General features: G+C 55.4%; 1 protein-coding gene across 3 annotated transcripts in view; it reads left to right on the top strand.

Annotated features, from left to right (window-relative positions):
* Positions 1-22,886, top strand: part of NAV1 (neuron navigator 1) — a 244,790-nt gene that overhangs the window by 94,811 nt on the left and 127,093 nt on the right. For all 3 annotated transcript variants that reach the window (XM_035010343.1, XM_035010341.1, XM_035010342.1), the window contains one exon: positions 373-1,167. In XM_035010343.1, coding sequence (XP_034866234.1) covers positions 408-1,167 — 760 coding nt within the window. In that variant the 5' untranslated portion in view covers positions 373-407. The remainder of the gene's footprint in view (positions 1-372; positions 1,168-22,886) is intronic.

Raw genomic sequence — 22,886 nt, 5'->3', positions numbered from 1 at the left:
GCGGGACTGACAGGCGGGCAGGCGGAGGGCCGGCACCCGGGCATCGGCGCACCTCTGCGCGCCCGCCGAGCCGCTGGGCTTCCATTCTTCCTTTGATTTGTAAATTTTAATTTGTATTTTCCCCGCCCCCGCCCCTTTTCCTCCGACCCCGCCCCATCGCCCCACGGTTTCCTCGCTCTTTCCTTTTCCTCTCTTCTTTCCTTGCGTTTCTTTTCCCTGCGCCCTCGCTCGCCTGTCTCCCTCCTCCCTCGCTCCCTCCCCCTTCCTCTCCCCATCTTCCTCGGTTTCTTCCGTCCTTTCTCTCCCCCTCCCCTCCCCCGCCTCCTCTTCCCTGCGCTCCCTCCCCCCCCCCCGCCCCCGCCGTGCCTGCAGACGCGCGGATCGTCCATGCGCTCCTCGCGGGCAGAATGCTGGGCAGCAGCGTCAAGAGCGTGCAGCCCGAGGTGGAGCTGAGTGGCGGCGGCGGCGGGGACGAGGGCGCGGACGAGCCTCGGGGCACCGGTAGGAAGGCGGCAGCGGCGGACGGCAGAGGCATGCTGCCCAAGCGCGCCAAGGCCCCCGGCGGCGGTGGCGGCATGGCCAAGGCCAGCGCGGCCGAGCTGAAGGTCTTCAAGTCTGGCAGCGTGGACGGCCGAGTCCCCGGAGGGCCTCCCGCCTCCAACCTGCGCAAGCAGAAGTCGCTCACCAACCTCTCGTTCCTCACCGACTCGGAGAAAAAGCTGCAGCTCTATGAGCCCGAGTGGAGCGACGATATGGCCAAGGCGCCCAAGGGCTTGGGCAAGGCGGGGTCCAAAGGCCGCGAGGCTCCGCTTATGTCCAAGACGCTGTCCAAGTCGGAGCACTCGCTCTTCCAGGCAAAAGGCAGCCCGGCGGGCGGCGCCAAGACCCCCCTGGCTCCCCTCGCGCCCAGCCTGGGAAAGCCGAGCCGGATCCCGCGCGGCCCGTACGCCGAGGTCAAGCCGCTCAGCAAGGCTCCTGAGGCAGCCGTGAGCGACGATGGCAAGTCGGACGACGAGCTGCTCTCTAGCAAGGCCAAGGCGCAAAAGGGCTCCGGGCCCGTGCCCTCCGCCAAGGGCCAGGAGGAGCGCGCCTTCCTCAAGGTGGACCCCGAGCTCGTGGTGACCGTTCTGGGGGACCTGGAGCAGCTGCTCTTCAGCCAGATGCTGGGTAAGTCCTGCCTCCCCCGCCCCACCCCTGGCTTTCTCCTAGCCAGCTGCAAGGGAAGGTGTAGAGAGAGCGCAGCTCCCTTCCTTTTCTCCTCCTCCCGGTAGGGCTCTCCAGATTTCGGTCAGGTTGTGAGGGGGCATTGGGCCCAGATGTGCAGGGCTGGCCTACCTCCAGATGCGCATGGCTAAAGTGCGTCTTCTTAAAGATGTCACCAGGCAGGAGCCCAGGCTCTGCTCTGGCCTGCCTGAGGTGAGGCTGGACAATGGTGTGGGGGTCACAGATTCTCAGAAATAGAGCCCATTAGCTTCCTCGAATTTTAAAGCCCAGAATCCTAATATGGCAAAATCTGGGGCTGATGGAGACCTCAGTTGTGTTGTGCTCTGTGCTTGGCGAGAGAGCATCCAGCATTGCTAGGGGAGAGTGCAGTGAGAGCCCGGATCTAGAGGACAGATGTGGGGAAAGCAGATGTGAGGGCTCTTTGGCCCCAGAGCAGAGCCGAAGCTCCACTTCCTCTGTGGATCCCTGGTGGGAGCGCGAGTCGGATTTCCCGGGTGTGGGGGTTCTGGCAAGGAAACACGTCTGGGGCCAGGGGGCGGGCGGGTAGCCAGCTGTGCGCATCTGGATGTTCGTCCTGTACCTCGGCTCAGGCTCTGGCCCAAACCCCTACCCCCCAGGTTTTTTACAGAGTGTGGAGAGGTCTGGGCTCTCGCGCGGAGACTCCTGGTTGACTGGGAAGCCTTTGCCCTTTGGCTAATGGAAGCCGAGCGGGCGGGAAGGGAGGAACAAAGCTTGCTCGGGCGGAGGAAGCGCCGAGAGCTGCTCCATTGTTCTCCAAGCCTGAAGAGTCTATGCAAAAAACCCGGAGCGGGCCCCGGAACTGCGCTCGCTTTCCCCCGGAGAGCCCTCGCCCTGAGAGGGATAGATCCGGGAAGTGCAGGACGCAGGGCTGCCGCCTCGGGAGCCGGCACGGGTCGTGCCGGGGCCACGGGAGGACGGCGGCAAGGCCTGGAGCCCGAGCGGGCCTCCTAGGCTCCGCGGACTTGTTGCGGTGGCTGGGATGTGGGTCCTCCGGCGCCGAGGGACCCGAGCTTCCCCGGTACCAGGCAGGCTGCCCGCCCCGCTGGGGGCTGGGAAGGGGCGTGTCCGTGCGCGTGTGAAGGGGCGGGGCCGACGCGGGCTATGGTCCGAGGACCGGCTGGAGGAGATGGGGCGGGTGGGGTGGATGGAGGGTGGGGGTGTTCGACTGGCAGCCTTGGAGAGCGCAGAGCAGGAGAAGACTGGTTGGACCTGCTGCTGTCATCCCGGGCCCCCAGACCCCGGTGTGGCCAGCAGGAGGAACCGCCGACCAGGAGCAAGAGCCTCTTGCAGCTTTGGATTGGGAGCCTCTCCTAACAGGCCACATTTGGGCTTTGCAGGGGCAGTTAGGAGACTGCACAAGGGCAAAGAAGGGAAGAGCAGCTTTTTTCCTAGGAGAGCCCCTCCTGAAGGCCCCAGCCTCGGCAGGGACAAGCCAGGATTGGGAGTTCAGGGGTGCAGAAGCTGACAGGGCAGCCTTCTGCTGCAGAGGGAGAGTACCACCCCTGTGCCAAGTGAGGCCCTCAAGGAGCTTACGGTCTAGTGGGATGAGACAGACAAGGAAGAAAAAAATAATTCCAGACAGCAGGAGGGCCATGGAGAAAATGGAAGGGGCCCCTGTGATAGAGGACTGGAAAGGAGCGATCTTTAAGCTTAAGGGAGGTGAGAACTGAATTGTGTCTGAGGCCAGAGGAGGCACCGGGCAGGGCAGACCCGGCTGGGGGAGGAACATTCCCCAGGCACTAAGAAGCGGATGTGGATGGGGTGTGGATGGTGCTAGAGGAGAGGAGAATCGAGTGTCTGTGTCCTGGGAGGGGAAGGGAGTGTCAGGGACTCAGAAAAGTAGAGGGCACAGCTCCCTTTTCAAGGTCAGGGCTTCACTGGTTTGGGATGTCTTAGCTGATCTGGGCTGTCCCCAGACGGGCAAGACCCAGCACTGCCCCAGGACCTGGCTGCCTCCTTAGTTGTTCATCAAGAGACAGTCACCTCAGAAACCCTGACAGATAGTCTTAGAGCTGCCTGGGGTGGGGTGGAGGGCAGGCGGGGAAGCTGAGCTGGGGTCCCTTACTCCTGTTCAGCAGTTGTCATTCTCAAAGCACACTGGTGCCGCAGCCTCTCAGGAACCTTGGAGATAAGGAGAAAACACCCCCCTACCCCACTTCCCAGTAGGGAAAATGCAGGGTCAAAAGCACCAAGGGCTTTATTAGAGCCATCTCTGAGTTAGTGATGGGAGGCAGGTTCTGCTTGTGTTCCTAAGTCACTGGCTCCATCTGGGAGGCCCAATGGAGAAAGGGGAGTCAGCAGGTCAGGAGGGGTCTGACCAAGGCAGGTGTCCCTGGACATGGGGCCACTGACCTGCCCTGCTGACCCTGCAGAAAGGCTGAGGGGCTAAGATCTCTGCTGGGGAGAGAGCGTGGAAAGTCTGGCAAACATGCTGGACTGTTTGGGCCTGTGAGGACCAAGGTGGGGGTGGAGCTTGTGGGTAGGTTCTGGGGGGACAGTGCTTGGCATCACAGGGCGGTGGGGAGGGGAGAGGGTGGGATCTGGTGCTTTCAGGCAAAATCTCTCTTTTGTGTGAAGGTGATGAGAGTTGGGGTAGAGGGTAGACTGACCCTTTGAGGGACCAGGGGACAGTAGAGCTGGCTCAGTGTCTCCAAACCCATGAAGGTGTTCCAGGTTGTCAGGACTGGCCTTCACTGGAGAGCAGGGTGGCCTCTGAGGAGAAGAATAGCTGCCTCGATGCCTCAGGATGGTGGCTAAAAACAGTATTTGTTCCCTACTTGGGAGGCTGAGGGTCAAAGGTTACACACTCCTTGGTATGATCCCAGACCCAAGAAGCTGCCAAGATCCAGTTTCTGGGGGGGAAGGGGGTGAGGCAGCCCCAAATAAGAGCCTTTCTGGAATAAAAGAGAACTGAAATTCGATCACTCCCTTCTCAGAAATCAGCTGGGACCCAGATGATCTAGGCAGGCTCTGTGCCCCTTCCCTTGTTTTGGAAGCTGCCAAATAACTAGGTTCCCACTGGGGAACCCTGGAAACTTGGAAGGCTGAAGGGTGAGTGCCCAGGGGGAAATGGGCCAATCCCAGGAATCAGATGTCTTTGGACCCTGGCCAATGGTCCACATCAGGCAGTTTGGCTCTGAGAGGAAATGTCACCAGACCTGGGCCTGGGGCAGGGTGGGAGGTTGTGGTCCTGAGTTCCCTGTCTGGAAGTTCTAAGCTCTGTGACCTCCTCTGGAACCCAGTTTCCCCATTTGTGAATGGAAGAGACCCTCTCATGGCTCTTCCCTACCTATAGTGTTGGGGAGGGGGCTGCAGATGAAGGTGGTCAGAACTTGGAAATGTCCCAGGCCATTTAACTACATAACACCATCCCAAACCACACTCTTCCTGCTTCATCAGCCCTGGGCCTAAGGATCTCAAAGGAAAATCAGTCTGTTGACTCCCCACACATTCACTTTTCCTTTCTTCAACCCTCTAGGCGAAGGGACAGAGTGGAGCAGCTAAGGCAGCCCAAGGTCAGGGTGTAAAGGAACCCAGGTGGCTGGGATTCCTGGTCCCACTTCTTCAAGAAGGTGTCTGGACCGATGGGAGGTGTTGTCATGCCAACAGTTAGGTCCTCAGAGGCTCAGGGCAAACAGAACAGGGGAAGTCCGGAAGTCATCCATTTCTAAGCCAATTGGTTGATGTTGGTTTTAAGGGGGTGGTGAGAGTGGGATTTACTCTAGAGAATGTGTTCTGGGATGCTTTGAATAGAGGAAGAGAAGAAATTACTTCCTTCTTCTTCAATGCACTGGGGGGTCTGGGTGGGTAGAGGAGTTACGTGATTTCTTCCGAAAGAACTGATGCCCAGAGGCAGCAGGTAAAATATGTGCAGGCTCACCTAGTCAGAGGCTCCACGCCCAGAGCCACTCTTCCCAGGGGTTCCCCGGAGGCCTAGCAGGAACAGGAGGACAAAGCTCACCTCTAGCCTTCCCCTGGGCACAGCAGTTCGCTGGAGGATGCTTATAGATTCACAAGCTGAAGGAAGGGCTGTGGCAAGGTGTGGGGGTCTGAAGGTGAGCATGCATGTGGAGAAACTAGCATAGAACCTTCCATTTGCAAGGTCTCCTGCCTTCCTCAAGGTTAGCACTGAGGGGTACATTTCTTTTCTCACATGCCCAGAACTTTTTCTTCCCTGAGCGGGCTTAGTGCTCTCCCGGGGCCCCGTCCAGGTCCTGGTCCTAGCCTTGGGGCATTGCCTTGTTCAGATGGCTGTAGCAAAGCTGTTCTCTTCACCTGGCAGCCACAGCTCTGCTTCTGAGAGTAACGGATGGATGCATGAGTAGGTCTTGGGGGCAGTTCCTCTGCTCTGGGGAGAAGCAGATGGAGCCGAAGTGCCTGGAGCTTCTCTGCTACCCCGGAAGCATAAACCAACCCAGGGAGATGCCCTTTATCATCAATGCTGGCTCCAAGCCCAGGCCATAGGCTCCTTCTAGATGTGGACTGAATGGGTAACAGGACCAAGTCACCTGGAATCCTGGGCTGTTTCCCGATACTTCCCTCTTATTCTACACCCCCCCCCCCGACGTGTAGCCCCACGTCTGCTGTTGTGGCTACAGGTGCCCCTCCCCACCGTGACCTGTCCCCAAACCTAGGCTGCCAATGCCAGATAGTTTCTCCTGCTAACTTCCAATCTTTCTCCTCTAGAACTGTCCCTCCGCACACACATACCCACTCCTCACAGCCTCTGATCCCAAGTGCTGAAGGTGCAGTTTGCTCCTTGGGGTTCAAGGGAGAGCCCGTCCTGCTTTGAGCAGGCTGAGCAGAGCCCCCAGGGTTCCTCACTGCAGCTGAGCACCCTGCTTCTCCTTCACGTCTGCATCACACTGCGGTGTCTCCTGGTACGGCCAGGGAGAGCAAAAGCCCCTTCTCCCCCACCCTGCCCTGGGATCTCACAGAACCACAGAATGGAAATGTCTAGTTGAGCCACCCACACCTGAAGCTGAAATTAATCCCTCCATAGCATCAGAGGCAGGTGGGTGTTCTGTTTACACACTCCTAGTGACAGAGGGCTCACTACCTTATTTTCCTGGAAAGCGCTCATTATTGGAGAGTCTGTTGAACTAAGATTCTTCTTTCTGAGAATTTCCACCCATGGGTCCAAACCTGCCATCTGGATCCTTACAGGTTAAGCTAGCCTGCCTTTCAGATACCCTCTTGTATTTGAGGGCAGACACCTAGCCATATTCCACTGCATCTTTTCTCCCTTTGTTACCTGCTTTAATTTTCCTTCCATTTGTCTTTCCTTTTGGAATAAGACTTGATAGGAAGAGGAGCCGACCCATCCACCCTGATTGCTGGGCCTAGTGGAGTCCTGCTCCCCACCTGGACCGCACCCCCTGCCTGCTCCTAATGTCTGCATCTCAGCACCTGGCGGAGTGTTCTCGGGGTCCAACCTGGCCTCCTCCCCACAGCCTTCTCTCGCTGCCTGGAAACCCTGTGCTAGCCAGCCAGCAGAGGGGAAACAGACGCCACATGTTTCTCATTTGCACTGGCTGACCTCCTCCCACACCCTGTTTGGATTACCCAGATGCGTTTGAAGTCCCTGGAGCCTGCAGCCTTCTCTCTCGTGCACAGGAAGGGCCAGGGGGCCAGGCGCAGCTCACTGGCCCTGCGTGGGCACGCTCTGTCCATAGAAGCCCTTGGAATGCTGGGTCAGCCCTCAAAGTGGACACCATCTCCCACACCTTCCCTCACGTTGCTTCTGGGGACCAGGCCTCCTGGGACAAAACCAGAGCCCCCAGGGTTCCTTTCTGCCTCCTTCGGTGCACACAGGTCTCTGCTACCCTCTGACCAGCAGAGATCAAGGTGCAGATTGCGAAAGCGCCCCAGGAGCTGTTTCTGTTTCCCAGCTGGAGGCTGAGGGAGGATTAGCCTTGTGCCAACGGTGTGTCCAACATGGTCACTGCGGTGGGCTAAGTGTGGGCACAGCATGTGTGCCTGGAATAAGTGGGGTGGGTCAAGGCTTCTCATCTTTTATCAGCACCCATGCTTCTGGCAGGAGAAGGGGCAAATTGAAGGGGTAGGAAGCAGAGTGGAGGAGAATGGGGACCTCGCCGGAGCCCCCAGACTCCTTGAGCCTGTTGCGGTGCTGTGGTGGGGTGGGGGTGGGAGAGCGCGGAGCCCAGCCCAGCCGCAGGCTGCAGGTTCACCCGCAAGAGCTTTGGCTCCAGCAGGTTCCAGGCTCTTGCTGCCAGCGCTGTTGTACGTCGTGCGTTTGACACACAGTTCTCCAAGTCAGCTCCAGCCAAACCTCAGCAAGGCGGCCAGAACTCCACAGGCGCTGGGCCTGGGCCTGGGCCGTGCTCGAGTCTATTTTAGACACCTCAGTGACACACTTCAGGGCCACTGGAGTGGGCACATTCTCCACAGCCCTCTAATTTCTGGGCTGTAACTCTCGCTCTGGATTTGGGGTGCTCTTGTGCCCTGGGGATGAACCAAAAGCAAGTACAGCCCAGCAGACCCAAGGGCGTGCTCTCAATGCTCCCAGTGTTGGTCCCCAGGGAATCCAGGGTCGTCTTGCAGGTATCCAGTTGGGGTGTTGTCGTTGGGTGTGATCTGGTCTGGGAGGCGGAGTCATGTCCCAAGTCCCAGGTGTTTCGATGGAGAGCCAGACTGTAAACTGGGACCTAGGGCTGGGTAGGAGGGTAGTGAGTGTTGAAAGAGCAAGGTTTGTGTGAGTGTGTGGAGGTACTGGGTTCATAGGGCGTATGGCAGATAGCCGTTAATCCTAAGAACATAGGTGAGGCTGGGACTCAGGGTGTGAACACTGGATGTGCAGGGGTTAGTATGGGTCATGGGAGCACTCACCGGCCTCCGGCAAATATGCACATACTAAAGGTATGTTTGTGTGCACGTGTTGTGTGCATGCAGGAATTGGACAGGTTTGAAAGAGTCTGAAATATGACCAGGGTGGAACGATTTCCCTCAAAGAGACTCCCAGGCAGAGGCTGCAGGGGTTCGGTCTCCCTGGCTTCTCTCCCAGAAAAGCACTCTGAGTGCTGGTTACTCCTAGACTGTGAGGACACAGGCTCCCTTTGCCCTTGGTGACTTGCTAAACAGGCCCTTCCCTTTTGGGAAAGCTGGCAGTCACCCAGGAGGCCTTGGCTTTTCTCTGCAGGCTCCATAAGCTGCCACGGGGCCTGGGACTCCCACCATCCCGGGCTGAGGAGCTGCCTCCCAGGAGCTCTGAGACCTGACTGCTGGGGCAACAAGTAGGCCTAGAGAATACAATAATCTAACGGTAATAACGAACACGTATCCGTCACCATAAGAGGCGTTGTTCTTGTTCCTGATGCGTAATAAGTCAGTGCTCACAATCATCCCGCCATGCTGGAACTTACAAATGAGGAAACTGAGGCCCTGAACTATGGGGAATCTGCCCAAAGCTAGTGCAGCAAAGCCAGGATTTGAACTTAACTCCTATGACATGCTGCTTCCAGGAGCCTCGAGACTCCCCCACACCCCCCTGCAGCTGAGTTTGAGTCCACTGAGTTCAGAATTAACCCCTCAAGCGTTCCCTATGGGCAAAGCTCTGTGCCCCTGAGATTGAGGTTCTGGGCCCTGCCTGCTAGCTTCTGGCAGGCTGGATGAGGAGCTGAGAAGGATCGCGCTCATTCCTGTGCCAGGCGGTTGTGGCGGGTGCTGTGACAAAGTTCGGAGAGGCAAAGGAGACTGAGCGTGGGGCGAGTGTGCGCGTGGGTGCAGCGGGGAGGAGGGGAAGCTCTGGAGACGGGATGTGGTTGCAAAGGTTGGGGTCCCGGCAGCAGAGATGGGAGGGACTAGAGAAGGCGAGGAGGAGGTAAATGAGGGGCTTGATTGTGGGATCCTGTCTGCTGGAGGAGAGGCGGCACAGGAAGTGAGAGAGGGAGTGAGATTGGGCAGGCAGGATGGGAGCGGCATGACGGACCCGAGTGGAGGGCACTGGGGCTTGAGTGTAGGCTCTGGGCAACATTTGAACAGAGGCGAGCAGTGGATCCAATGGCTCCAGCAGGGTCCAGGCTCTTGCTGCCAGTCTCTTGTACATCTCTGGATATACAAGGTTTGCCCCAAAGGATCCCCCAAAGAATCCGGTGCCTATTGGTCCTTTGAAGAGATTGCTGACTGATGAGATCAGCCAGCCCAGGGCCTCTCAAGCTCCGAATCTGTTTGCTTGAGTGAAGATTGCCCTTGTTCCCCCTGCAGAGAGAACACGTCTCGGTGCCCAGAGATGGGCCCTTTGATTAGCAGCAGCTCTGGTGAGGCCTGAGGTACAGCTCTCTGCCCCGCCCAGGGATTGGTACTGCACCCCCCCACCCCCCCAGCCCTGGGGAGCGCCCACAGCAAGGCATGAACCAGACTATACACAGCAGAACCAATGCACAACCCAACCTAAGAGTAGGCTTAAGTAGTGTGGGGGCCACATTTCAGCTCCTAGCTTACTTGCTCCATCCAGGATGCCTTCCTGAAGGAGTTGGAAGTTGGGGAGCTATTTAAAGGAACCAGAAACGCTTGGCACAAGGGGAGATGCATTCCCATCATCCAGCTTTGCTTGGATGGAATGGGAGGACTGGATTGGGACTAGCTGGCTAGGAGCCCTTGGAGCAGATGGTCCTCCAGGGAGTGAAGGGAACAGCCCCTCACCCCGGGGTAGAAGGGCCCCCAGGGAGTGAGTGTGCCCTGGTGAAGGATTAGGAACCCTAGCCTACACTCAGATCTTCACCTTCCTCTGTTCCTCAAGATGCCACCAGACTGTTCCAGTTGCCATGCCCTGGACATTTCCATGGGGTTCTGTTGTTATGGGAGCTAGGGTGTTTTGTCAGAGGACTTGGTTTTGTCCTGGAATCTGGGCATCCCCAGGAGGTGTGGTCCTAGAATTCAGGGGTTGCCTGAGTGTGTAGATCCTGTCCTACATGGATGCTCCCTGGCCTTGATGGTGACGTGGTGTCCAGGGGTGGCCGCCGTGCTCACCGCATGGCCTCCCTGTCATCCTGCAGCTTGCAGCACCAGGGGAGGGGTTATGGAGCAGAGAAGGCAGCAGTGCCCGCTGGGCCAGGGAGACAGGCCAGTGCAGCTCCTGAGGCTTTGGCCGCCATGAAGCACAGCAGCCACGATGCGGGGCGGCCTTCTTGGGCACAGGGGCAAGGCTCAGTCCCTGTGCTGCCTGACACCCTGCGCACCCAGTGGGGTTTGCTCACAGCAGGCAGGGTGGAGAGGCTGCCCCTGCTCTTGCTGGCACCCCAAAGCCCAGGAGTGCCGGGGTGAGGCCTCCCTGCTTGGCACCTCAGCTAAGCTCGTAGCTTTGGGGCCACCAAGGGCCTGGCTGCAGGGTTTGGGCTCCCTAAAAGGAAACACTCGGTGCCCAAGACTTTATTCGAGGCTTTGGACTCTGCAGGGAGGTCAGAAACCTTCATCCTGAGGATCCGTGTGGATCATTTAACACTCACAGACACGAGTCACTGGAGATTCGCAAAATCGTGACTAACATCTATTGAGCACTCACTGTTTGTCAGCTGCACTGAGCACTTTGCTTATATAAACCCATTTCATCCTCACAATGAGATATTAATCAAGGGTCACATGCAAAATATTTCACAACTCTTGCTGGCTGCAGAGCTGGAGGAATCCTGGGGGCCCTCCGCCATGCCAGATGTTAACTCTGTGGATGCCAAACTGTGGGAGTCCCAGAGAAAGGGCCCACATGACCAGGTGGTGGGAGGAGCACCTGAGGACCCAAGGAAGCCCTTACTTTGCTTCCTGGTGTGGGAGTGTTTTGTGTTTTTTAGCAGGCATTGTAGTATGCCCCTCCTGGCACACTTCTGTAGACTGGCCACTCCACTCTTGCACAAGACTGAAGTATGCGGAAACTGAGCGGAGTCAAGGGAGGCCACACGGCTTGTCCAAGGTCACTTGGCAAGTTCATGGTAAAGCTAAGATTCAGACTCGTCCATTTCACCATAGACTCCACTGCCTCTTGTACAAGAAGTAGCATCCTTTTGCTTCCCATGCCTTCCAGACATTCTAGAACCTGTAGGCTGAACCATCTTGCAGTGGTCCTGAGAGCCCAGGTCTTTAAGAACGTGTTCTTTCCTGCCTCAGCAACCATTCCTCAGGTGCCAGTTGTTTGCCAACCCCTGCTTCCCAAGGCTCTCCCTGTCTAGTCCAGGAAGAAGACCGCATGTGAGCAATTGCAGTACAGCGCTGTGGCCAGGAGCTGCAGGGAGAGGGCTTCCCACCAGGACATGAAGGATCAGGGCTGAGGGGGCCATGCTGAGGATGACTAGAATGATCAGGAAGAATCTGGGCCTCACAATGTCAGCCTGGGATAAGCTCTTCCTCTGGTCCCTCCCACTGTGAATCCTGGATCTGTCACTCTTTTTTTTAAGATGTTATTTATTTATTTGAAAGAGAGAGAGAGAGAGAGTGCGAGCACAAGCAGGGGGAGGGGCAGAGGGAGAGGGAGAAGCAGGGAGCCTGACCTGGGGGCTCGATCCCAGGGCCCTAGGATCATGACCCGAGACAAAGACAGACGCCTAACTGACTGAGCCACCCAGGCGCCCCTGTTCTGTCACTGCGGATCCTGAATAAGCCACTCAAGGCCTCAACCTCAACCTCCTTGGTGGTAACACAGGGGTCAGACTCCCCAGCTCCCAGATCCGGGAGGATGCCTTGAGGGCTGCACGTGTGGGAAAGGGTTGCTCCGTGGCTGCTCTTGGCAGATTCAGCCCTGTCTGCATCTCAGGGCACGGCTGCTCCTTTCCTCTCTTGTTCCCCCTTGGCCAGAAACCCCTGATTTCTAGATTCAGTTTTCCAGAGTGCTCCATCTTGGAGGTGGGGAGTTACCTACATGGAAGACCCAAGGACTCACAGTAATAACATCTATCATTTATTCTGTGTTATGTATCAGGCACTCTTCTAAGCACTTTACACATATATTGATTCATCGAGTCACCTAGAACAAACTAGGGAGATGGGTGCTATTTTTAGTCCCATTTTACTGATGAGGAAACTGAGAAGTAACTTCCCCAGGGTCATACAACCAGGAAGTGGAGGAGCCTGGGTATGACACCCCCCGCACCCCCTGACCCGGCAGTGTAGCTCACCCATCTGCCTTCTTAAGCACTATGGTCCAGGGCCTCTCACTGGTGGAGAACACTGGCCTGACAGAGTCCACAGGCATGGCAAACCCTCCAGGGCGGCTGCCCAGGTCCTTTATTCCAGAGTGCTCTCCATTCTGATGTCTCCTCCAGAAGAGTGGTGGCGCTGGGAGCCAAGCACATTCCCTGGACGGTCTTGGGTCCTCGCTGCCAGGCTGGGGACAGTGGGTGGAGTCTGTGGTTGATATGCTTTCTCTGCTTTCACCACCCTCTGTGTTCATTCCTCCACCCTGCACACCTGTCCTGACAGTCCAGAAGGACCAGCACGTCATGTTATAGGGGACAGATATGCATCAAGACTCTAGTGGCCTGGCCTGGAGCCCTGTGTATCTCTGGGATAAAAGTGTCATGCCTGTGAGGGTTCAAGTAAACTCTGTCCTTACTTGCTGGCTGTCCTTAGCACTCTTTCAGCCTGTTCCTTGTCAGTAGAATGGGGCTTGTGACCCACTACATGGGGGTGATTGTGAAGATTAAATAGAAGAGAGTAGGGAACACCTGGCATGCCACGGATGATCAGTAGGGTTGGCGTTCTTGCCCCCACCCCTGCAGGCTTACAGATCCCCTGTCCTTCCTCGTCCTAATCACCCTGGCTCTGCAGACCCCAATGTCACCCAGGGATTCCAGTGGCTTCATTTACAGATTGGCTCGTTACTGACCCTGTTTCAGTTCAGCTCTGATATTTTCATTCAGACTTTCGGTTGTATCTGTGGAAGACCCCTGGAGGCAGCTTAAGCCAAAGAGGGAGTTTATTATAGGACACAGACACAGAGCTGGCTTGCGGGGATCAGCCAGATTTCCCGGGTAAAGGAAGCTGGCTTTACTGAGCACCTTCACTTGCTCAGCGTTCTTGCGCTCTCCACTCTGCTCCGCGCCACACATCGGATTCAGCACCTTTTGTACGGTGGACCGGCATTTCTGCCCCCCGCGCACGTGGCGGAACGTGGATGCCCACAGCTCCGTGCTTGCCCTGTCCAAGACATCAGCCAGTCTCCCCTCAGGGGAGATAGGAGAAGCACATTGGCTTTGTCCAAAGTTTTTAAGGTAATACATCAGCCTGGTGGTCGTTTAGACTTTGATGAAAAGAAAATAGAAACACTATGAAATAAGTGGTTGAATTGGAAGCAGATGTGAAGAAGGTAGTCAAAGGTTTTTCAAGTTCATTACCCACCCCTAGTCCTTAACTCAGGGCCTAGATCCCATCTCGAGCAGGGTGAAACTGGCGATGTCCTCCCCTCTGGGTAGGGAAGGGCACTCAGAAAGGGCCCATAGCTTTACCCTGGGCATGTATGTCCCCTCTCCACCCCAGGTCCTTGGAAACTGTCCTGCCCTGTCCCCGGTCCCTGCATTGGCTCACAACCCCACTGGTGGTCCTTGAAAGGTCCTTCCAGGGCTGAGGCATGAAATCCACCCCAGTGGCGGGTTAACACACAGCTGGGAGGACATCTGGGGGGAACGAGGCCAAGACATCCTGGCTCCTTCCCTTATCTTAGGGGAGAACAGCTGGATGGGTTTGATGCTGACCCATCACTTCCACAAGCATGAGGTTGGGGCCGGGGTGCTGGGGTGAGGGGAGACCCCCTGGCTTTGCCTTAGGGGTGGGACGTCCGATGGGGGGTGGGAAGGGATTTGCCACAGAGACACCAGCCCTGCTTCTGAGCCAGAGGAGCCCATTCTGGCCTGGGGCTGGGCAGGGGCTGGATTTTTGCCATTTTCCCACACGCTGCATAGAGATTGGGTTTCCTGCTGAAATTGTATCTCTGAATCACAATCATAAAGTTCCCAGCTTCTCAACCCAAGCTGTTTGCAGCAGCTCTGTATATCCTAAGCCATCACCCTTCCTTTCTGGGGTCCTGGGAGGAAGGACACAGAATAGAGTGGTCAGATGCACAGAGTATGGAGTCAGTCCTGAGTTCAGATCCTGCGTTTGTATTAACCAGCCTTGAGACCCTGGGCCGACTTATCCTCTCTGAGTGGCAGTTTCTTCACTTGTTAAATATGTCAACTAATAGCTATCTCGTAAGATTGCTACCAGGAGTCAATGAGCTAACATCCATAAGGCACTGAGCATAATGCCTGGCGCTTGCAGATAATAAATGATGGCTTTGTCATAGTATTTCATTGTTGTCTATCCACCCCCGCTATATGAGGTTGTAGAAGAAGGAGACATGGCCCCTGTCCTCTGGGAGCCCCCAGTCTGATAGGGGACACAAAGGCTTCGCCCTCAGGAGCCCCTGTCCTGTGGGGGGAGACTCAGCCCTCTGCTCAGGGACCCACCAGTCATGTGGGGGAAACATGGGTATTGCCCTCAGGGAGCTTCCTTCTGGTGGGGGAGGTGCAGCTCTTGTGTCCCGGAGCCCCCAGGTGGTTTGTCTTTGGATCCCTGTGTTTCCCTGGGCCCTTCCTCCTGAGCCTTAGCATGCCCTCAACTGCCCCATTTGCCACCAGCCCTCCTCCAGCCTCACCTCCTCCCTCCCCACTGCAGCCAGGCCCATCGTCTCCAGGATGCCCTCTTCTCTCCTTTTGGTGTCCTTGGGCCCTGCCTCTGTCGTGCTGTCTCATCACCACGGAGTTCACCAGATGACTCGTTCGTAGGTCTTTTCTGTGTGTGCTGAGCAAGTTCTCAAGAAGCATCTCCCCCAGGATGCTCGTTTCTTTCCAAACACCGCCCAAACTGCAGACACAAAAATTAGACATGTCAGTTTGCATGCCGTCTCCCTTAAATTTGCATTTGATTAAAAGACGCCAGCATGTTCCCACCCACATTTCTTCCTTCCCGATCTTCCCCTCTCCAGAGTGCACCCCCCATTCTCCCAACCCTCTCCTTTTGCTGTGCTCAGGGCGTCCTCCAGCTGGGCCCCTCTGCCCTGCCTCAGCGGCCACCACAGACCCACGTGACGCTCTGCACCTCTTGCCCCTTTCCTGGGGTCAGCCCTGCAGAGTTTGCCCAGGTACAGCCTGTTCTCATTGTGCCTGCAACACTCTCAGTTCCTGGAGCTCATTGTCAAGAGTTCAGCTGCGGGCTTAGAAATCAGATGCCTGTGGCTGGGGGCTCATCGTGGGGGGTGGGGACGGTGATGCTCGCCCTCCATCTCCGTTCCCACCCACTACCAGCACTGTCATGTGCAGGAAGCCACTAGGTGCAGAATAGGCTTTGAAAAGCCTTCTCCCCTCCAGTCTCTATCTCTGGAAGGACGAGAGGATGAGGGCAGGAGCCATAGGCAGGCAGATAGAGGGCCTTCCCTCCTGAGGACAACCAGGTCACCATCACTCCTTCCTTGGCTGAGAGACCAGGGTGACTCCAGGAGGGTGCTCAGAACTGGCTTCTTTTCTGCAGTCACACTGGGGGAGAATATTCATGAAAAGGCCAGAATTGCCTGTGCCTCCTGCCCATTCCCAGCCTGAGAGCAAACCTGCTGAGGTTTGGAGTTTCTACCATCAACATTGCAAACACACTCATCTCTCAATTATCTGTGCCAATGTGAAAGCTTAAAAAAAAGAAGAAAGAAAGAAAAGCCATTCCATCTGCCTGAACTACTCTCCTTGAGATTTGGGGGATAACAGTTTTACTTTTCTGGTTTCTTTTGATCCCTTTTGACTAAAACTGGTATCCATTTCAATTCCTCAAACTCATGTGTGAAGGAAGTGAAGGAGCAGGGAGCTCTGAGTGGACAGGTGAAGGCCACGCATCACAGGTAAGTCCCATGAGAATGGGCCTCTGAGGCCAGAGGGAACAGTTTGCAGAGCTGAGGGAAGGGGGCTCCAGATTCCCACCTCTTCCCAGACAGACCACCTTCCTGGTCCCTCCATTCCCAGCTACCCAGGCTCCTTTGGTCTGCCCATGGCGAAGGCTGGGGTGGCGAGCATCTCTTTGTCTCTTGCCTCCCCCCTGCTTCTAGGCTCCTACGTGTTCAGGGAATGCAAACTGACACTAGCATCAGCCTGAGCCAGACATAATTGGAAGGGAATCTGTCCCCACACCCACTCTTGTCTTGCCTCCCTACCAAAAAAAAAAAAAAAAAAAATTATATATTATCTCAAGCAGCTCTGAGTGTAGAAAACATAAGTCTGGAAGAAAAGACAGATGGGGTGGGGGATGGTGCGTGAGGGTGGCAGAGCAACTGTCCTTTATATCCACGGAGGAGAGATCACGAGAAAAATGGTAGTAGCAAGAAGGACCGAGGTTAGACTTTAAGAGCTTGCTTTTATGATAAAGAGACCCAGGAACGATGGGTGGAGGAAGCCAGTGACATCTCTGTCCATGCCCATCCCTGGGGCCCCTGAAATCCTTGGCTCGGTCCTCGCTTGGAGGATATCGCCCACCCCGTAACCTGGAGAAGGAAGAGGCAGCAGGGTGGGGGTGACGGATGTTTTGTGTATCTCCTGCTTGGGCTGGCCTTCTCTCACTCCCAGCTCCTTCCTGGCCGGAGATTTTGAGCGCCTGCAGATTTGAGGATGCCGGGGTTTCTGGGAAGCAGGGTAGTACAGGGCTCCATCAGGCAGCTGCCCTCTGGCATGTTGCTTGTCAGGATTTCTCTGAATGGAATCGAAAAGCAAGAGCCAAGAATAGGGGTGAGGGCACCCAGCTCCCTCTCCATGAAGCCAGGCTCCCGGGCAAGGTCAAGAGACACCACTCCCTCAGCAAGAGTGGCAATCCAGCTGGTGGGTGGGGCAAGCACCGAGGACATTCCCTGACCCCTGACTCTACAGAAAGCCCCAGCATCACGGTGTCAACAGTGGAGGTGAAGCACAAAGCTTTCATTTTGCAGAGGACGAAACAGGCCTTAGGTCCAGCCTAGGGCCACCCAGAGCTCTCTGACTCCTGGCCTAGCGCTTTCCCCCACTAAGGTTTAATGAAACTGTCCCCTTCCTCAGATTTTAAGTGAGGACATCCTGATGTGGCACCCCCAGCAGATCCTTGAAGGAGCAGGATGAGCTGTCTCTGCCGGCGGGTGCGCTCCGCAGAGATGTCGGTGGGGTGGGGCCCCTGGCAAGGCGTAGAGGGTCAGAACCTGGACGGGCCTCGGGGGTCAGCCCTCATCATCCAGTCCCCTTTAACAGCTGAGAGCACCGACGTACCAGAAAAGCAAAATTTGCCTAAGGTCACCCAACCAGCGAGTGGTAGATCAGGGACCCAAATCCAGGTCTCCCAACTCCTATTCCTGTCCCGTGATCCATCTTCTTTGGGGAGGTCAACCCAGGGAGGGAGGAGGAGGAGGATGCAGCTGTCACAACCACACTTCAGCAAATGGCTGCTGTTGGCCTGACCCATGCATTTTTAAAACTATCTGCTGAGGTTTTAGGGTCAAGTAACAAACGCACCTCTCTCTCCCTGTGGCTTTTAAACCTCATAAATATGCTTTTAAAAGTCACTCCACAGTTCTTCCCACCCACGGAGACTCATACAATCTCTCAGTGAAACCTGAGGGGCCGTCAGAGCTGGCTTTCCATGGTTGTGGGGGTTGGTTGAGGGAACCTCTTCTGGCAAATGTCCCACATGGAGGGAAATGCCATTCCCTCAAGGGGCAAGGATGGAGGCCCCCGCCAGGCATGTGAAGGGCCAGTCTGACTGACCAGAGTCCTCTCACAGGCCCGGTGGTCTCAGCGCGAGGCACTTGAAACCAGTGGAGCCTATGTCTTCCTCTGGCTGAGCGTTCCTGAGCGTTCCTGGGATCTGGAAGGCCACCTCAGTTTCCCTCTTCAGAAAAATGAGGCTGGTAACAGCAGGAGGCAAGGGAATGAGGTCATGTCTGCAGAAGTCCAAGCCACACTCTCAAAGAGCAGGCCGACCAGGGTTTGGTATTTCAGCCCCAGAGCCAGGAGGCTCACATTCCCCCAGCCTCACCCCTCCCCCACCTCCAGATCCCCCCAACACCCCTACTCTGATGGCTTTAGCAGGCTTCGTGCTCAGATGGAAATGAGCTGTGCGTCTAGTGCCTCTTCATGGGGTGATTTTTTTTTTTTAGGACTGAAATGTGACGTGTGCTCATGGGTACTTGAAAAGCCTTGGCAGGGAGCCCAGGCCTGGGTTTCCACCTGGGGTCTCTCTGCCTGCACCCGAGCCCCTCCCCGCAGCCCCAGCACTGCTCACCTGGGGTGGGGAAGTCGCCTTGACAGTCCCCTGGGAACTAAGACTCCAAGGGGAGATGAGGTGCGGCTGTGATGGGTTAATGCGACCCCTACCCTAGCTGCTTGGAAGGCTGACGAGAGGAGGGGCAGCGTGGCTTTGGAGCTGCCTCTGGTGGCCGGTTCTGGTCCCCTTGCCTTGCCAGCCCTATCAGCCTTTCCAGACTCCCCTCCCTACCACAGCTGCTCGCCTGACCTGTGCCCCTTGCAGCCTCTTCTTCCTCATCACACTCTCCATCAGCTGCGCTGGAGTCCTTTTTCATCATTTCTGTGTCCTAACTGTTGAGCAGAGCCTCAGGCAACGTGCTAAGAGTATCAGGTCCTCAGATGTATTTTCTAGAGAATGTGCCACACCGGTGCCTAAGTGTGGCTGGCCCTAGGGTAGGAGGAGCCCGGGCTGGAGCTGAGGGAGCCCACGCGGTATAGTGGTTAAGAGTCCACGGCCTGCCAACATATGAAGCCCCCAACACATGTTGGTTGTCTACTGTATACGAGGCAATGTTTTACTTTTTGAGGTTACAGCAGTGAACAGAACAGACCCATTCCTTCTCTTCGTGGACTTAGAGTTTTGCGGGGGCAGGGGTGGGGCAGTGACTCTTACGTGGGTAATCACAGAAGAGAATCCTTAGTTCGCACTGTAGTGCTCTGTAGGAAAAGTGGAGGGTGTGATGATTTAGATTAGAGGGGCTGGTCAGGGAGGGCTTCCCTGAGCAAGTGAGCCTTCCACCAGGCCCCGTGGTCTAAGATAGAAGCAGGCTCAGGTGTTTGAGGCAAGTGGAAAGGTCATTGAGGAGGAAGTAGTGCAGCCCAAAGCTGGGAAGGTGGGCCTGCAGGAGGTGCTGGACCAACCGCAGCCTTGGGGCTTAGGGTCAGGAGTCTGAATTTTGTCCTTACATCCAATGGAAAGACAGGAAAGGTGTTCAGTGGGAGGAGTGACATTGGGTTTGTGTTTTTCAAAAGTGACTCAGGTTGCTGTGGGAGAATATAATTGGAGGAGGCAAGAGTGATGGGGTCCCAACGGAAAGCCCCAGTTGGAACCATCCAGGTGACACGGCAGTGGTCTGAGGGAGCAGGCAGTGCAGATGGCGGGCATTGAAGGGCCGTGAACGGGGCTCCTGCAGGCTCCAGGGAGGGAGCTGAAGGGGAGAGGCTGAAGAACTGACCAGGGACCTCCTGGGGGAAGAGACAGGTGGGGGAAGGGACAGGTGTACTTCGTTTTGCCTAAATACAAAAGTGTCTTATGTGCAGAGCACATACATTAAAAACAAAATCCTTTAGTTTTTTTAGTAATGATGCCTTTCTAAAAAGGTAAGCTCGGGGCGCCTGGGTGGCTCAGTCATTAGGCGTCTGCCTTCGGCTCAGGTCATGATCCCGGGGTCCTGGGATCGAGCCCCACATTGGGCTCCCTGCTCAGCGGAGAGTCTTGTTCTCCCTCTGCCTCTGCCTCTCTCTCTCTGTCTCTCATGAATAAATGAATAAAACCTTAAAAAAAGAAAAAAAAAGATAAGCTCCTCTGAGCCGAACTTAGGACCAGTGACGGAAGTGAGGAAAGGCAGAGGGACGAGTCACTGCCCTGAGCAGGCAGATGCGGTTGGGCTCCAGCGCTGGGCCTAGAGCAGGGGTCCCCCCTGCAGCCTCGGAGGCTAGGCTAGCGAACCGGGGCCCTGTTAGAGCAGCTGTGCTGCGGGCAGATTGTGCCCCAGTGTGCCCAGCTCGCAGAGCTAGGCGTGACCTCCAAAGGGACTGCTTCCTCCACTGCCTTAGGCAACACGTGTCCCTGAGCCCAGGATGACGCTGGCTGCTGTGGGATGGCAGCGGAAGTGTAGAATTGTCCCCGCTCTTAGGGATTTTATCACCTTCCTGGGATCTAAGCGAGTGCCGAAGCTCAGCATCCCTTCTGGTGCTGGCATTTCCCCTTCTCCGTACCTTCCCTTTCTGGACTGAACTGAGGAGCTCCACATAGGCAGAGGTGCATCCTCTTCAAAGCGGACGCCTGCCTCCTTACCTGCTCCCTACCCCATCCCATCTACATCCACTTCCGTGTAGGTGTGGTAGAGGTTAGCACGGGCAAAAGCAACTCTGCTGGACTCACAGGGAGGCTGTACACGCTGAGGCCAACTGTGAGATGACCTTGAGCAAATCTTTGGACCTCCAGGGGCCTCAGTTTACTCATCGCTTCTAAATAAGGGATAATATTTTCCCCACCCGTTCTAGCTCAGGGAGCTGTTGGGAGGACCAGATGAGGTCATGGGTATGAAAACTCCTTGTAACGGATGGCGTCCCTGGGAGACCTGACACAGAGCCGGGGGCATGCCGGGTGGGGGACGAGCCAAGGCCTCTGTAGGCAATGCATGTCTCCCTCCGAGGCTCCCAGCAGTCCAGTCAGCAGTCCTGGCCCACAAAGGGGCCCTTGTCTGCTAGTTCCCATGGAGAACCATGCCACTGGTCACATTGTGGACGCCTGCCTTTATCTCTGGCGAGTAATGTGGGGCTGTCTTGAGGTAAAACTCTTTAAAGGGGGCTTTTCCAGTCCTTCATGAGGAACAGGCTCCGCTGAGAGTAAAAAATGTGAGAGATACAAGACTGTCTTTGCCATCCTGAGGCCTCCACACCCTGCACTCTTTCCCACCCCTGCCCCATGAGCCGTGCCCTGTCTCCTCAGTCTGACAAAGCCCTCCTAGATCTTCCTTCCCTACTTTCTCTCAGGACGGAACCAAGAACTCACACTGGGGTTCTCACTAACTGGCAACACCCTAGAGCCATGTATTTTAAACTTTTTTAAAAAACTGTTTCTTTATCTTAACCCCCAATTAGAAATACATTTTCCAGGGGCGCCTGGGTGGCTCAGTCAGTTAAGTGTCTGCATTCAGCTCAGGTCATGATCCCAGGGTCCTGGGATCGAGCTCTGCATCAGGGAGCAGGGAGCCTGCTTCTCCCTCTCCCTGTGCCTGCCCCTCCTGCTGCTTGTGCTTGCTTTCTCTCTCTCTGTCAAATAAATAAATAAAATCTTAAAAAAAAATCTTAAAAAAATACATCTTCCAGCAAATCCAGTATATACATATTGAGTCAAAAGTTTTATGAGACAATACTAACTATGCACAATATACTTGATTTTTTGTTTCCTCGTTTATGGTCTTTGTTTTTGTTTTTTTTTTTTACTTGTCAGTTGCAATCCACTAAAGTGATGCCATGATCCACAAAATAGTTGCAGTCTGTGATTTGAAAAGCCTTGACCTGAAAGGATCTTCTTTCCAAGCACAGAAGGTCCCTGGGAACTAGGTGTCAGGACACTTTACCCTGGCTTGGGGTAATAGAGCATTTCCTTTGTGCCAAGCACTGTTCTAGGTGCTTTATGTGTTATGTGTAATAGTTCAGCTAATCCTCACAGCCACTCTTTGAGGTAGATATTATTGTCACAGCATTCACATTTGATGGGCCAGGAAACTGAGGCATGGAGAGGTGAAGTTACTTGTCCAAGGTCATACTAATAGGAAGTGACAGAACCCTAGACACCATATATGCTCACCCACTGAGCTCTGCTGACTGTCGAGGTGCCACAGAAGTGGGGTGGTCCCTCAGGGGGATAGTGGTGATGCTTTAAGAAAGCCAGCAGACCTTATCCCTGTGGCCAGAGCCTGACTCGGGTACTTCTGGAAGGCAGGCCTGATGAACCTATAACACAGGCTGGGCCCTGGGAATCCACAGCCTGACGGGACCCGTTCAAGCTTGGCTGCTCTATGGTCACACACCGGCCAGTGGAGACAAAAGCCCTTCTGGGGTGCCTGGTAGACCCAAATGCAGAACTCTGCCCACTGGCCAGTCAGCAAGTAAGACTTTTCTGAGTGGAAAGAAGAGCTTGACTTTGGTCTTTAAAAAAAAAAATACTGCTGTTAATTTTAAACATAACGCTTTTTGCAGGCTAAAAAAAAAAAGTGAGTTTAACCACTTTCACTGTTTTTTTTAGCGAATTTATTGTTTTAGGCTCCGTGAGAATGCAACCTTCTCTGTGAGAATGAAACAAAAATTTCAAATGCAACTGAAATAAAAGCAGTTTATTTCAGAACACAGTAAAATGTGTCCCCGCATTTGATGGATTGCTTTTCGGATTTGAGCCCAATGCTTCCCGCACGTGGGCAGGCAGGGCCCCACAAACGGGCCGTGGCATATAGGAGCGAAGCGCGAGTTGACTTGTAAGGGATGGTCGTGGGAGGCACACACTTATCAGATTTCGTTTCTGCTCTCGTTTGGCATAGTAGCTGCTGAGCAGTGAAATGGGAGGGAGGGAGCAAGGGAGATTGAGACACAGTTCGTTATCCATAGACTGGATTGTCAGCTCCCCAAAAG

This window comes from Mirounga leonina, unplaced genomic scaffold, assembly GCF_011800145.1.
Source record: "Mirounga leonina isolate KUSES-001 unplaced genomic scaffold, KU_Mleo_1.0 Mir_154, whole genome shotgun sequence".
Classification (NCBI taxonomy): domain Eukaryota; kingdom Metazoa; phylum Chordata; class Mammalia; order Carnivora; family Phocidae; genus Mirounga; species Mirounga leonina.
Note: the sequence above shows the minus strand (reverse complement) of the source record. Positions and strands in the feature narration are given on the sequence as shown.